The sequence below is a fragment of the Poecilia reticulata genome, chromosome 23 (genome assembly GCF_904066995.2).
Source record: "Poecilia reticulata chromosome 23, P_reticulata-male-v2, whole genome shotgun sequence".
Lineage (NCBI taxonomy): Eukaryota > Metazoa > Chordata > Actinopteri > Cyprinodontiformes > Poeciliidae > Poecilia > Poecilia reticulata.
Genome location: NC_088852.1, coordinates 15,728,256 through 15,744,035, shown reverse-complemented (window position 1 = coordinate 15,744,035; position 15,780 = coordinate 15,728,256). Strand labels below are relative to the sequence as shown.

General features: G+C 41.4%; 1 protein-coding gene across 1 annotated transcript; it reads left to right on the top strand.

Annotated features, from left to right (window-relative positions):
• The first annotated feature begins 6,726 nt into the window (after positions 1–6,726).
• On the top strand, positions 6,727–15,392 carry LOC103459635 (NXPE family member 3-like). The gene is made up of 7 exons (XM_008401383.2): positions 6,727–6,909; positions 7,187–7,651; positions 10,194–10,489; positions 13,600–13,670; positions 14,020–14,052; positions 14,217–14,405; positions 14,477–15,392. The coding sequence occupies exons 1-7, from the start codon at positions 6,859–6,861 to the stop codon at positions 15,022–15,024; spliced, it is 1,653 nt and encodes a 550-aa protein (XP_008399605.2). The 5' UTR covers positions 6,727–6,858; the 3' UTR covers positions 15,025–15,392.
• Positions 15,393–15,780: the final 388 nt, after the last annotated feature.

Genomic DNA, 15,780 nt, shown 5'->3' with positions numbered 1-15,780 from the left:
TCAGGACTCTGAAACTGAAAGAAGTGTCCAGTGCAAATTTATTGCCTTCTGATTCTATTCCTTCACAGGAGGCCGCTCCCATCGAGCCAGGAGACTGGGTCTACATTAAAGTCATCAAACGAAAGAACTGGGCGAGTCCACGGTGGGAAGGACCGTTCCAGGTGCTGATGACAACACCAACAGCTGTAAAGATTGCTGAAAGACCCAGCTGGATACAGCTCAGTCACTGCAAGCTGCAGGGAGTGTTGAACCCCTAAGTAGGCGGAGGGAGGAAGGCCGGACTTCAAAGGGGGGCTATTTTTTAGGATAGCTCGTCTCAAACCCGGTGAAGAAAGATTCCCCCGTCTTTAGGTTGGGGGTTTTGACATCTCTGCGCGCCGAGCAGCAGTGGAGACTCCATATGCCAGATGGATCTTCTACTGCGCTGTGACTGCAGCATGTCTGATGTTTGGAGGAGGAAGTGACATCACTTTCCACCCACATGACTACAGCACCAACCTGTGGTGGCAGCTGATGAACAGGACTGCTCATGAGGAGAAAGAGGTGAATTGCTATGTGTGTGCGCAGCTGCCAATTGCCACACACAACTCAGGTCTGCACCCAGGGAGCATCACTGATGACAAACAGATGTGTCTCTATAGCCTGAGCACAAAACCACGACTGCCACCACCAAAAGGATGCAAATGGTGCAAAAAGGATTATTCTGTTCTACTTCGGACAGGAGATGCCGCGAAAGGACTTTTTGGATCTATGAAGTGTTCCTTTAATGCTGACGTACTTCCATTTTCACCGTTTCCACTAACCGCATGGAAAATACCAGAGTCCATTTCTTTAGCAGGAGCTAAACCCGGGTCTCTGAGGAGCTGCGTTTTCAACAACAGACACGTTTCTCTTGGGATGTTACTTTGGAATTTGTGTAGCAAAGTTTACACCTACTTCAAAACGACACCGGATTGCATCAACTGCATTGCCTGCAGGGGTCAGAGGGCGAACCCTGACTGCAAAGTCTGGAAGGACAACCAAGACTGTGACAACATGCTTCAGGAGAGGAGTTTCAACATCACACATCGGACGAGAGGATGACAGGAAACAACACTGTGCAGTACCATAGCGCCAGGAGACTATGGTTCACGGGTGATGGCAGACTGGTACTTCCTGTGTGGAAATGGAGCTTACATGGTCTTGCCACGATATTGGGGAGGACTGTGTGCTTTGGTCCCCCTAATCAGCCCAATTGCATTCATCAGGAAAGGACAACACGTTCTAGCTGCCTGCTCCAAGCGTGCAGTTATGCCAGAGGTCAAACGCTGGGGAGACCTCACTACAGACACTGGAGTTCCTTGGGAGTTCAAGATTTGGGGCAGGGGAGAAAAGTTTATGCAAGCCATGTTTCCATGGGTCGGAGTAGGTGAGATTCGGGACCATGTTGAGATCAACAGACATGGATTACTGCGACTCATCAACAGCACACAGCAGCTTTCAAATGGTACCATGAGAGAGCTGACTGAACTGAGAAACATGGTTTTGCAAAATCGTGTTGTACTGAACTTCCTCACAGCCTCTGAGGGAGGTGTCTGTAAAATCATTGGCACAGCGTGCTGTACATTAGTTCCTGACGAAACAGGAACTGGTGGAACTATTTCTGACGTTCTACATGACCTGGAGGAGCTTAAACATTATGTGGAAAGTGGAACACAAGGATCACATTCTTTTGACTTTCTTTCTTGGCTCACTTCCGGATCTTGATGGAATTTACTGTTGAAGCTTGGAACACGTATTCTGGGTGTTTTGATTCCTTTTTGCCTGTTCACAAGTTGCATTATTCCATGTCTTCGAAGCATGATGCTAAAGACAATTAACATTTCTGTGGTCAGCTATCAGCTGGCGAAAATAACCTATGACACAAATGAAGATGACTTGTTTCTGATGATGAAGTTCTTTAATCAATAAAAAGATAAATTCATTTGCTGAATGATTCCTACATCGAAAATGTGAAAACAAGTGATGACAAAACTGCATTTGATTTTTTGCTGTTTCTTTTATTTTTCATTTTCATGATATTCATTGTGTACTTAAAAAAAAGATTCTTGCCTTTATTGGATCTATTCTTTTCTTTTCTAAGCTTGGCTTTTGAATAAAATTTACACGCATGGTAAAAGGTTAAAAAGGGGGGAATGTTAGAGATTTTTTGGTATTATCATTTTGTTATTACTTTAGTTCATATTCAGTATAATGTTCAGTTTAAAGTGTTCTCTTCCTTCTTTGTGTATAAACTGACCTGGAGGCCCCATCTGCCTGTGTCTTCATGTGAAACAGTTAACTGTGTGTTTCTAAGACCTTAAATTACGTTTCCACAGGTGCTTTCTTATCAACCGGAATACTCCCTATTTTAGAAACTGCCTGTGTGCAGTCATAAATTATCTCTGTTGTCTTATTTAGCTATCCTCCCTGTCTCTGCTTGATAATAAAAGACAAGCTGTAACCAAAGGTCTTTAGAACGCTCAGTGAACGGCTTGGAGGAGCAGTTTGCTGAGTCTTCTCCTTTTGCAAAAGCTTGGTCATAAAATTCATATACGTTGACTGTGGTTCTTTTAATGAAGGTTCAAAAGGAAAAACACCTATCACTTTTACAGATCACAATCCCATTGAAGGTCTTGGGGACGTAGTGAAAGCACACACGCACACACACACACGCACACACATTTATTTTGGCTATTTCCAAAGCTGGTGTTCTGTCAGTTTGCTGTACCCTTTTTATTGCTCTACCTGCTGGCTACTTTATTGAAACAGCTCAATGTTGACACTAAACTTTAATGTTGCTCTATCTCACTAATCTAAAAATATTAATTAATAAATAAATAAACAAATACATTTTTGGTAATTGTCTACAATTTTTTTTTTACATTTGATATCTATTGTTCATGGTTAGAGTACTGCAGTACTCTTGCCACTCCACTCACCAAGGTAACTTCTACATCTAGTCTTGTCTTAGAACCCTGACACTGAGAAGGCTTTTCCCAAACCAAACATTATTCATCACTGCACCTATTCTAACCCAACTAAATCTTTACGAGCAGTTTGAGGGAGACGCTTCTGACGTGGCAGTTAGAGCTTTTCTCCAACAGTCGTACAAAAGAATCAAACAAAATAATATTCAATTTAACCTTTGACAACAGACGAACGTAGTGCTACTAATGATGCCAAAGGTAACATTGCATGAGTTTTTAAGGATGGCACCTTTCAATACAGGTGTTCTTGGAAAAAATGCCAAACCACACCTGTATTTGCACATCAAAGGTGAACTGAAAAGAGCTGTTATCTATTGTATCCAACCAGCACTCAGTCAATCCATCTTCAATCTAAATGATTTGTTCCCTGTTTTACATGATTCAAATAAGTTTCTATTATACATTCATAGATTTCTATGGCGAAAATGAATGTCTTGTGGCAGGAGGTCGTCAAACTTATCAGAGTTCTGGTAGAGACCATAATATTAACAACAAAAATGTACAAATTAAACAAATACCCAGATTTTAGCATTTTGTTACTGTAAAGCTAATCAGAATACTACCAAGAAAAGCATAATAAATGACAAATATGAAATGTCTTACTTGTGGGAATCAAATTTAACAAGGCTGGGATGAAATAGCAAACCTTGGCATGGCTGAGTGCTATTTACATTTTATCCTGTATGCATGTATCGTTTAGGACACATTTATCGGCCAGCCGATTTCCTGGTGTTGGTTGAAAAAAACAAAAAAAAATGGTACCAGCCAAAATCTGAATTGGCAGGTCAGACTTTTTCTGTAATCGGCAATCAGCTTGAAAACTGCAATAGTAGGTGCAGACCGACTTAAGACCAGTGGCGCAACTACACATTATTCAGGTGGATGCGAAAATATAGATCGGCGACGCTCACTCGCTTCCCCCCCGAGGCGATGATACGTGAAGGGTAAAACTCCCTACATTCACCTCGTTATGTGCGCGAGGTGAAGGAGCGTAAGACGCGCTGAAGTGTATGGGAAAACATCATCGGCGCGCCGCCCCCTCCAGACGGGGTTTTGGCGCCCCCTCTGGTGCTGCGCCCCTATGCGTTGCATACCCTGCATACCCACTTTTTGCGCCACTGCTTAAAACGGAATACATACGCACATATGAGAAAATTTTGATTTAATACATTTCTTTTAATCTATCCGTTTCTCCAAGCAGAAACCTTAAAAATATTAGTTATTCATTTAAATAATGAATAGCTCCTGTAATTCATTTAGAAGAAGGAATTTATAATCAAAGAATCATTAAAGGAGGAGTGTCCTTCCACAGCACTTGTAGGGTTGAAGCCACACAAGGTGCTGGGAGTTTGACAAACAATAAAAAACCCTGTCAGGCTGGTTCAGCTTAAAGAGACGAAGAGCAGAAGACAAGTGTGGAGGACGATGGAGACGGGCAAAAAGGTAAAATAAAAAAATATACTGTAAATATAAATAATATTTATAATTATATTTAGAAATCATTTCTGTTCAGTGTATTACAAAACAGACAGCTACATAAGATTTAAAAGATATTGAAGTTTTTTTTTTTCCCAGCAGTGGAGATGATTACCATCTCAAATGTCAACTCAGTTAAAAAAAAAAGAAATCTTCCAGTTTGTGAAATAAATGCTGTATTTTAAACCAACCTAACAAGCTTCTTGCTTCTGTAGATCAACTTTTAAAAATATTCAAATTGTGGTGTTTTTGGGTGACTGTGGCTCAGTGGGTAGAGTTCTTGTCTTGCCATCAGAAGGTTGTAGGTTTAATTCCAGCATTTATATGTTGTGTTCATCTGTATGCAGCACACAGGCAACTTTGTGAGATAAAATCCACAGCTGGGTGTTATCTCACAAACACAGCGCTAATGGGTGAATCTGGCTCTAGTCCAAAACTCTTTGGGTGGTAAAATGACTGGAAAAGAGCTATAGAATTTTCAGTTGTCAAACTTGCTCTAAAATCATTCTAGTTTGCTTTATGAATTTACATTTTATGGTCTGAATAGCCTGCTTTCTTTTACGAATGACAAGAAACAGCCAACTTGATCTTGAACACCTGAGAAAGCTCATGAGATTTTTTGTTATTTTTAATTAAGGTAACATTTACCACCTTTAGGTAGAAGATCTGCTAATTTAGCATGATAACATAACATTCAGCTACCTTGTCCATACCTGACTTTGTGTTAATGCACATTTAATTTATCATGAATACAAAAGAGAAACACCCAAAGAAAAAATCTTGGCGTGTTTATTATTCAGGTTAGTAACTGGTAGAATGACTGGTTGCAGTACTAACTGGAAACAAAAGCTTGTTTAAACTTAAAGCCATGACAAAGAAAGTCGAATGCCAGCGATTCCCCAGACTGGTTGAAATAACGGCTCCCTGACCTATGCCTTTTTCCTCTTCTGGAGAATAACTCACCCAACACAAAGCTTTAGGTTAAAAGTGAACATGTTTTGTTTGAATGGAAGTAATGCCAATGTTTTGACTGGCTGTCAACACAGTGCGAGTTATATGTGCATTCTCTAATAACAAGAGAAAAATTGAGTTACTTTATTACTTTTTGTTCCTCGTTAGAATGCCGTGTATAGAAAATTTAAGCCATCGTTAAGCATTGTTTGTTGTAAATGTGTAGTGCTTTGTTCCTTTCCTTAATAAATCTTATTTTATTCTTTAACGACTTTTTTTGTTTTGTTTACATATTTGTTGTGTCACTCTGTTGTGACAGTATGAGACAGATAATCTGAAAAAAATGTAGCTCATCTGCCTTCTCTCATTGCTATCTAGAAACAACCAATCAGAACAACTCTCAGTCCAAAACCAAACAGGTCATGGTCGAAGGCGGAGCTTGCCGGAAGCGGCAACAGCGCAGGAGACGAACTCCTTGGTGGAGGTCCGGAGGGTGTCGCCGGAGTAGGAGGCGGGTCCATGGAGGCAGGTCCGGCATGCGGTGCCCTCCGGACCTGCCCCGAGGACAGGGGAGGAAACACAGCGACTCACAGAGACAGGACCCAGAAAATAAACAGAACATGACAAAATGTATCTTCTCAAATGGGATACATATGGGAGAAATAAAAGAAAGGAACCACATCTGGTTTGTCCCAGAACAATTCTGTCCTGCTCAGGAATGTGAATTTCATTGTGACATTTTGATGAGAATTTTACTTTATCTTGAGATCTCAGGTGAAGCATTTTAGCGCCGAATTCCAGCTACACTTTTTAATACTCATTATCTCTCATTACTCTTTGCACAATCTTGTTATATATTGACATTTTGCATTCTGCATTTTGCATGAATCGTACCCTCAACTAAGTCTATTAATGATGCAAGGATAAAACAAGTCATAGAAGACTAAGGTAACCAGTCAAAATTGTTTTATGAGCTCATATTTAGAGCAAAAAGGAATTCATTATTTTAGGGGGTTTAATGTACAGCAAAGTAATGTGCATCACATCGTCACCCTTTAAGTTTTAGACTTGATCATGTCTCCCCCTCTTCCCCTCACCCAGTGGATAGAGTATGAATATGCATTCTCTTGTTCTCTAATTATGAATGAATGAAGAATCATTCATCTATTCATTGTCCACAGCCATGTATTCATACATGTTCACAGTGGAGCTGGTCCCTCTCGCCAGTGGTCTAAAAGACATTTCATTTTTTAAATCGGAATTGGGACTTGACAGCCACCCGTAAGTGACTTTTTGTTTTTGTCTTTTAACACAGAGCCACATCGAGTCGTCACTCCTACTGGGAGGCCAAGCTTTAAGAAAACGTTTTCCTCTGAAGTACGGATGGATCTTTCTGTTGTTGGCCTTCTGTGTCTTATGGATCATGTTTAGCTATCCCGACATCGCTGATCACATAAACAGTAAATTAGCAGAGGTGAGTATTGGTTCAAAACATGAACTCCAACTACAGAACCACCATAGGCTAGTAAAAATACAGTTTGACAGTTTTCACATTCAAAATGAACAGGGATAGACTGGATAGAACAAAAATATTCAACCAGCTTCATGCTAATTGTGGAAGAGAATCAAAATGTTTATTAAATTCAGTGAGGGAATGTAAGGACTAAACAACATATAATTAATCGGTATTTTGTACAAAACTGTGTTTTCATGTCACTTGATCTGTTCAATCTCTAAACTTTATTCTCTAGCTGAAGAAGAAAGTTCCTTCCACCACTGAGGCTCCGATTTCCACCACCAGAACTCTGAAACGTCCCACTGAGCCTCCTAAGCCAACCAGTTTCTGCTCCTTCCACTCTGTGTTACCTGAAGACGCTCTTGAGTTAGAATCTTTAAAGAACTACATCACCTGGCCTGAAACCCCATCTGTCCCAGATAACTTCTCTCTGACTGACACCAGTCATCCTGCTCACAGCACTTTCACCATCCTTCCACGTGGCGGAGGGGGAAGTTGGCATGTTGGTGATCAGCTGGAGGTCTTGATAAAAATGAATGACTTCAATGGACGCCCCAAGAAATCTGGTGGCGACGTCGTATTTGCTCGGCTGCACAACCCAACTGTTCATGCAGGTGTGGTGGGGAAAGTCTTTGATCATCACAATGGTTCCTACACGGCTGTTTTCCCTTTACTCTGGGAAGGAAGCGCACAGGTTGAGGTAAGACTGAATGTTTTCCTCTTAAATGTGCCAATAGTGTGACCTAGATAAGGTCTCCTTTTTACTCTAAACTAAATAAGCTTTTTGTATCATGAGTTCTGGGTGTTTAGGACCTGAATGCTAAGAGTAGGAAGGTAATCTAACATTTTCATGAGTTTATTAATTTGCCTTGATTTAGGAGTTCTGTCAGAATGTTTTTAAAACAATTTTTAGGTACAACTTGTTTTCTCATACTTTGTCCAAAATCTATCGTGTAGTCAGAAATTTGAAAAATCCATGATCTTGAGGAAAACGAGAAACTCAGTTTAAGTAACATTTCTCCTGTTGATCTGCCCCAGGAGTGTCTTGTGCAATAAATGTTCTATAGGTATAGTCAGAACATGTCTGACTATACCAGAAATACTTGCCAATTTCAGTAAAAGTACAATTTTCTTGATTCTCATGGAGTATGGACACTCTTTATCCAGTCTAATCACTGGTCAAATGATAGCTATGAAACTGCAGGGAGTTGAAAACAACTCAGGGAGAACTAATGAATGTAATGACTAAATAAGCACAGGAGAGCAAATTGCAAGAAAACATCTATTGCAGTGGTTCTCAAACTTTTTCTCCTGGGCCCCCCCAGTGGTTTCCAAACTATGTCTGCCCCCCCACCTGGTTGACCGACGTGTGTGTGTGGGGGGTGGATTCTTAGTGACTCCCTGTTATACTCAGCCCCGGCTCCAGACGAACAGGGGGGGAGAGGAATCAACTTTTTGGGGGGCAAAATGAATTGTAGCTGAACATAGATGTAGACCGGCCGCGCTTAACGTCAGCTGGTAACTATAGGTTCTCGGATAACAAGGAGGGAGACAGTAACACAGCACCAAGGGAGGAGAGGGAGGTCAATTAGCTAGGTTTTTGTTTTATTCCCCAACAAAATAAAAATGCCCCGTTTTCTTCTTGTAAAAATCACAATAAAAAATGTACTAAAAGGTTCCGATCAGAGCCAACTAAAATTGTCCAAGAGGGTCCACGTCCACAACATCCGGTTAGGACGGCAAATCCTGCGCTCCTCATGATTCCGCCCCGCTGGCGTCCTGTTGGGACAAAAGCACCTGGCCAGGAGAGCGATCGCTAAACAGCGGAAGTCTTATCTGTCCCAGCAAGGGTCATCTGCGGATAATCAGTGGAAACGTTACTTACCGACCAGGGCAGAGTTCCCCCTCTGCCCACTGTCGGCTCTACACGTCGTTCCCACTGACTGCATCTCCGCTGTCAACTCGTTCGGGGTCGCAGTCCTCCGTCACGACCCTTCTTAGATTCTTCTTGCTTTTCTTCCTTCCCTTACTCCTTCTTGCCCTTTCTTCCTTCTTCTTGCTCTTTCTTCCTTCTTCTGCAACGTGAAGTCCTCTGCCTTTTAAAAAACACACTGCCAGCGTCTTGCAGGTTCCAGGTACGCTACCTATGGGCACGCCCACCTCGCACAGGTGACTGGCATCAGCTATTAGTTCTCGGAGTCCACAGTGAATAAAAACATGCAGCGAAAAAACACTCAATAAAATCCACACTTAAAAAGTAAAAACAAATTTCTACTGTGTGACATAGACAACAGCACCAGTAGCCTACAAGCCACTAGCTGAACGAGTCACATCGGCCGGGGGACGGGGCCAATGACTGGGCCCCTCACGTGTATCGTCTGCGTTGCTGGAAACTGTTGAGCGGAGGGAGGGGGGCGGGGGGGTAATTTTAACATTACATATACCTTTCTGAGCAGGCGAGGGCGCATTTTCTCTGTCTAAAATCAGACATTAAAGCGACTTGAAACCATTCCTCCCTTCCTGGCACCTCCAGACCCGGGTCCCCATCCAGCCCGGGCCGGGGGGCAGCCGGCCCCCCTATAGCTCCGCGCCTGCTGCAAACTACTTGTTAACAAGCTTAAGGTGCTGTGTTCATATTAGCTAGTCATCTTTTAGCTAACTTTACCTGCATCCAACAGCTTTACTCAACTAAGTGAGTTAGTTTGGGGGGAAAACTGTGAAAAGTTCTTTGTGTTTTGCTGGTTTGCTGCCATAATTCGAACACACACACGCACAGGTGTAAACCCAGCGCGAGTGTGGTAGCGCGAGTGTTGCGTTTAAAGGCGGCTCGGAAAAACAGGTTACAACATGTTAACAACGGATTAAACCGTTTTTAACTGCTGATAAAAGTGACAGAGGACACAGATATGGGAAGTGCGGAAGCCCCTACTGTATCAAATTGACAGAGGAATAACAGAGAGTTGGCCATAAGGTAAAAACCCAGCACATACAGCGTTCATGTTTTTTTTTTGTTTTGTTTTTTTTCATCAAGACTGCTTTTGCACAGTGGCTCATCTGTAGGAGAACTTTTCTAGGAAGCATTGGCCTCATCAGTTTTGTGAATGGGACTTGCAGTTTTTGAGTCATAAGCTGAAACACGTATTTTCTACCATAGCTCCACCAATAGGTGAATGTGTCTGATATTTGTATCTGAGTAGCAGTGTGGGACCTTTTTTGTAAGAATTCTTGTTGTTTTCAAAAAGGTGACCCTGGTCCACTCCAGTGAGGCAGTCACAGTCCTGGAAAGAGTCAACTTGGAAAAGCCTGACAGAATTTTCTTTCAAAGCCTCTTCCGTTCAGGCTCAGTGACTGAGGCTACTAATTGCAACGTGTGCCTTAAGGCACTTCCGGAGCAGCTGTGCAACCTCACTGACACCCGAACCGGTGAACCCTGGTTCTGCTACAAGCCAAAGACCCTCAAATGTGAACACAGGATCACCCATGCCTTCAAAGGTTATGTACCATATCCAACAGGCAAGGAGGCCAAGCTCTTTCAAAGGTAAAATTAATCCTAAAGCTTGCATCAAAATAACTGGGGGCAGTGTGTAAATAAGTATACCATAAAACTTTGCCGTTTAATCATATCTAGTGTAGAAATTTATTACTCAGAAGTGACCTACAAACTAGTATTTTTTCAAACCAGAAAACCATACCATCAGCTTGCAAGAGGAACAGACAGTGTATTATAGTGTATTAATTTAGATTAATAATTGGGGACATTTTAAAATGATCCCAATATGACAAAAAGGAGGATAACATTTGTTCCTTGTTACTTTCTGAGGCATTTTTATAAAATTTTTTCCAGTGTGTCCTGTCTGGTAGTGGGGCACTCAGAATTGTTACTTGAGTGACAAAATGAAGCCCAACAGATTGACTTTCAAAAGAGAAGCATACGAGTGGCTGTTTAGGACAAAATTTATGTTTTGTCTCTCACACACTACAAAAGACTCACACACACTCAAAAAATACTCAAATTGCGCATACACACTACTAAAATGTCACACGCACACACATTTTATTTTTGTCGCACATACACTGTACTATCTTCTCGCACAAGCATACACAAAATACTACAATTGCGCACATACACTACTAAAATATCACACACGCAAACAATTTTTTTGTCTTAGTCACAACACTAAGATTGCACAAATAAACAAATAAAATATAGACTCATTATTTTGTATGTGAAGGACTCAGTTTTGTATGTGTGAGAGGCGTCACGGAAGAGGCGGGGCATAATTTGGAGATCAGATTGCGCATGCGTTATACCACAGTGAAGTTAGCTTCAAGTTAGATATGGACCTTACCAAGCTCCGCCCAGAAACGCCCCTCGAAAGTCCCACGTGACTTCATGTCTCACATTAACCTCCTCGCAGAGCTTAGCTTCTATGGAATTTTTCGTTTCGACTGACTCTGCAGAGTATTTCTGAGTCGATTAGTTTAGTATTTCTGCCGGATTTTCACAAAATATCAGCCACGACAATGGACAAGGGAACCAACAAGTTCATGTCATCTTTTTTGGACGACATCAAGATGTTTTAGCCACACGATGCCTCTAACATTGTGCGAGTTGCAGCTAAATGCTACCAGTCGATGAGGAAAACAGCAGATCCTCAGAGCCTCATCATAAATATAGCTGTGGACAAGATTGCTGATGCCTGTTGTTCTTGCAAGGCTGGGTAAGTCGGGCATTCATGGTTTTGAGGGTTCGAATGTGTCTAGGACTTATACACGGTACTCTGTGCTAGCGTGGCTAACACGATTACAGTTTAGTAAAAAGCCTTTTCAGGTGAAATAAAATCTTTAATGTATATGAGATACGGTACACATTGCATATTGATCTGTTCAGATAACGTAAGGCTGTGTAACAGACATGCTTCAGGATGTAGAAGTTGTATCGGTACTGCCATTATGCTGTACTTGGCTAAAAGGTTTTCATAATGGATGTGTTTATTATTGACTTTTTTTTTCATTCACTAAACACAAAGAAAGCAAAGCAATAATACTTAGGCCAGCAGACACTTTGTTCTTATTGATCCTACGACAGTTGAGCTGCAAATGCAATCGTGCACAAGCCTTGATCCAAGCAAGGCTTTCCGTTTCAGATTTTGGAAATCTGTGAATTTTAGTTCCACAAAAACGATCAGGATACCTGACATCGCCTGTACAGATACCCCACTGACGGAGAACCTTTTTTTTTCCGAGTCCTGACGCAAAAAATTTCTGTCGGTCTGGTAGTCCACAATGTACATTAGCATGAGTTTGTGAGCCGGTAACCCATGTGATAGCTGCACTGTGACGTAAAATGGGCAATAGCCAATGAAAGGCAGGCCCTGTGGTAAGGTCCATTGGAGCTCCACAGTGTAAGCGGTGTGTAGCTCAAGGTTAATCCGATTTATGAACGCTAATTTCGGCCAGCCGTTCTCTACCGCTCCCTCCTCGAGGGCTCGTCGGTTCACTTAGGGCTCTACTCCTGCTTTAGAGCCGAAGTAAGCAGCCTTATAACGGGCGTAATAGCCGGTGTTAGAACCGGAGTAAACCATAGGTGAACCTCCAAGAGCTTGAGGGGGGAATGGTAGAGAACGGCTGGCCGAAATTAACGTTCATAAATCGGATTAACCTTGAGCTAAATGCTGCTTACACTGTGGAGCTCCAATATCTAACTTGATGCTAACTTCACTGTGGTAAAACGCATGCGCGATCTGATCTCCAAATTATGCCCCGCCTCTTCCGTGACACCTCACACAGACAAAACTTGAGTCCCTCTCACACATACAGAACTGAGTTTCTTACATACAAAATAATGAGTCAAAATAATGAGTCTATATTTTATTAGTTTATATTTGCAATCTTAGTCTTGTGACTAAGACAAAAACGATTGTTTGCGTGTCTGATATTTTAGTAGTGTATGTGCGCAATTGTAGTATTTTGTGTGTGTGTGTGCGACATGTTAGTACAGTGTATGTGTGCGACAAAGATAAAATGTGTGTGCGTGTGCGACATGTTAGTGGGGTGTATGTGCAATTTTGGGATTTTGTGTATACGTGTGAGATAAAATGTGTATGCGTGTGTGACATTTTAGTAGTGTGTATGAGCAATTTGAGTAATTTTTTTGATTGTGTGTGAGTCTTTTGTAGTGTGTGAGACAAAACATAGATTTAGTCCTAAACGGCCCCTCATAGAAGCATTAGGGTTTTCTATATGATGTTCCACTTTATATTCATGTAAATAAAACTTTATGTTAATGTGTAATAGACACATAGACCAAAAGGAAACGTCTCTGCAGTCATCTGTCGGGATAACAGCATCAGAGCGTCTGGCCTTAAAAACCTGAACATGCTAGTAAGGTTAGCTCTGTCCTAGAGACAGATTTGGAGCCTGATGAACCTGTTGTCGAAAATGGATTAGTCACAAAATGGAAGCCAGTACAGACTAATCTATACTTCATTTACAATTAATGTAATGTGACGAACCTGAACTGAAGTCAATTGACTGAAAGCGAAGAAAATGTGGCATTATGTAAGACTGCATATTGGAATTAGCAGTTAAAATTAGTTTTGGTTTTAGTTAAGAGAGTTTCATCCAGTTTATTTGCTCTTGTTACAGTGGGGTCAACTTGAAAGTCTCCATTCCATCTTTAGGACCTTCCAGTATCACCATTTTGCCAAAACTAATAGGTAAAAGTTGCTATATTGTCATAAATGTGTTACAATGAATTATTGATTGCCTGACAGAAATGAAAAAATGTAAGCAGTTTTTCTATGTGTGGCTTTCTCAGACAAACTTTGTCCACTGGCATTTTATAATTTACCTGATCAGTTTGGACTTTATTTCAGGTATATAAAAATGAGTCACATGTAGTTGCATAAAACATAATGCATGCATTTAGAAAGACATGCATTTTTGTTGAATAACCCGTAAAATGTTGATCTGCTATGAAACTGCTATAATGTAGAACAGTTGTTTTTTCTGCTCAAGTTACTGTCATAATACACAATCACAAATTTAATTTGTTTTTTCTTCCAGTTCTCAATGAAACAGTCCCTGTTAACATGTCAGGTAAAGTTGCTGTTTGTATGATTGGGTTATAAATGTATTAATATCCACAAAGGTGTTTCTTTAAAGTAATGTTGACCTTCACTTTTTTAAGTCTTCAGTGATCATAACATCTTTTTGGTTTTCTTTTCTGTTTTGGATGTTCTTCTGAATCTCCCCTCGTCTAGGAGAAGCCATGAGAGCCAGTCCTGCTGGTTATTACTACCAGGGCGCATGGCGAGCACTAGACGGCACCACAGTTCATCAGTTTAATAACGCCACAGCAATCAGCCAGTGTCTGAAAGGGAAAGTTCTCCATCTGTATGGAGACTCCACCGTCAGGCAGTGGTTTGAATTCTTAATTGCTAAAGTTCCAGGTAGATACTCAGTAGAAATGTCTGACAATTCAAATTGGTTCTTTCTGATGAGTTCTCTGTTACACTTTCAGATCTCAAGAAGTTTGACCTGAAAACCCCCCCACAAACCGGACCCCTTATGGCCTTGGATTATAAAAACAACATTTTATTGACGTTCCGCTGCCACGGCCCTCCGCTTCGTGCTTATACGTTGCCGGTCAGTGAGTTCCATTTTGTTGCCAACAAACTGGACAGTGTGGTTGGAGGCACAAACACTGTAGTTATTTTTGGCGTCTGGGCACACTTTGGCGTTTACCCTGTGGAGGTCTACATCCGACGTCTGCTGAGCATAAGGAGGGCAGTGGAGAGGTTGTTGACCAGAGCTCCAGATACTCTGGTTATCATCAGGACTGGTAATCCCAAAAGGCTGACACTACGTGAGTCGCTGACCACTGACGATTACTACGCATTGCAGCGAGACAAGATACTCAGAGCAATATTCAAAGAAGTGAATGTCCGACTGCTGGACGCCTGGGAGATGACCCAGGCCCACTACCTTCCACATGACCTCCACCCACCACAACCCATAATTAAGAATATGATAGATGTTATTTTGTCCCACATATGTCCCCAGAGGTGAATTGTAAAGCCACATGGAAGAAATAGAAGACTTTAGATCTTTGTGGTCTGGTAACTATTGGTGATTGGTAACACATACTTAAGAGTTAATGAGAGTTGGGTAGGACTTGATGAATGATGTACCTACAGTCAGCAATCTTGCTGTAAAACACGATGAGCCTTTTCTTTCCCACATAAGCTTTAAAGCAGGGATGGAAAGACTTCCTTTAACCTGTTTTTTTGTTTGTTTTTTCCCTAAGGAAACCACACTTCAGTCATGCCAAACACCAGATAATTTGTACATGTAAAAAACCTTGTAACTGAGTCTTGGGGGGGTCTGTTTAGGAAGTTGCAGTGGTTTAATACCTCTGTTAAAAATATTAATATTTTTATGATTAATTAAATATTTTGTCTTTGAATATGTGCCCTGCGACAGACTGGCGACCTGTCCAGGGTGTACCCCACCTCTCACCCGAAAGGTTGGCTGGAGATGGGCACCAGCACCCCTCCCAACCCCACTGAGGGAAAAAGGGTGCAAGAAAATGGATGGATGGATGGATGTCTTTGAATATGTCATTTATTGCAAATAAAAAAACTATGCAAATTGTTATAAACATGCATCAACTAACCCCCACAATGACAGAGGTCTGGAGCAGGGATTCAACCGGCAACCTGTCAATTGTGGGGCAAACTCCTACCACCGTTGCCATCATCTTGGGTGGTACTTTCATATTTTTATTTTTAACATATTACCATGACTACAATTATGATTTTTTTT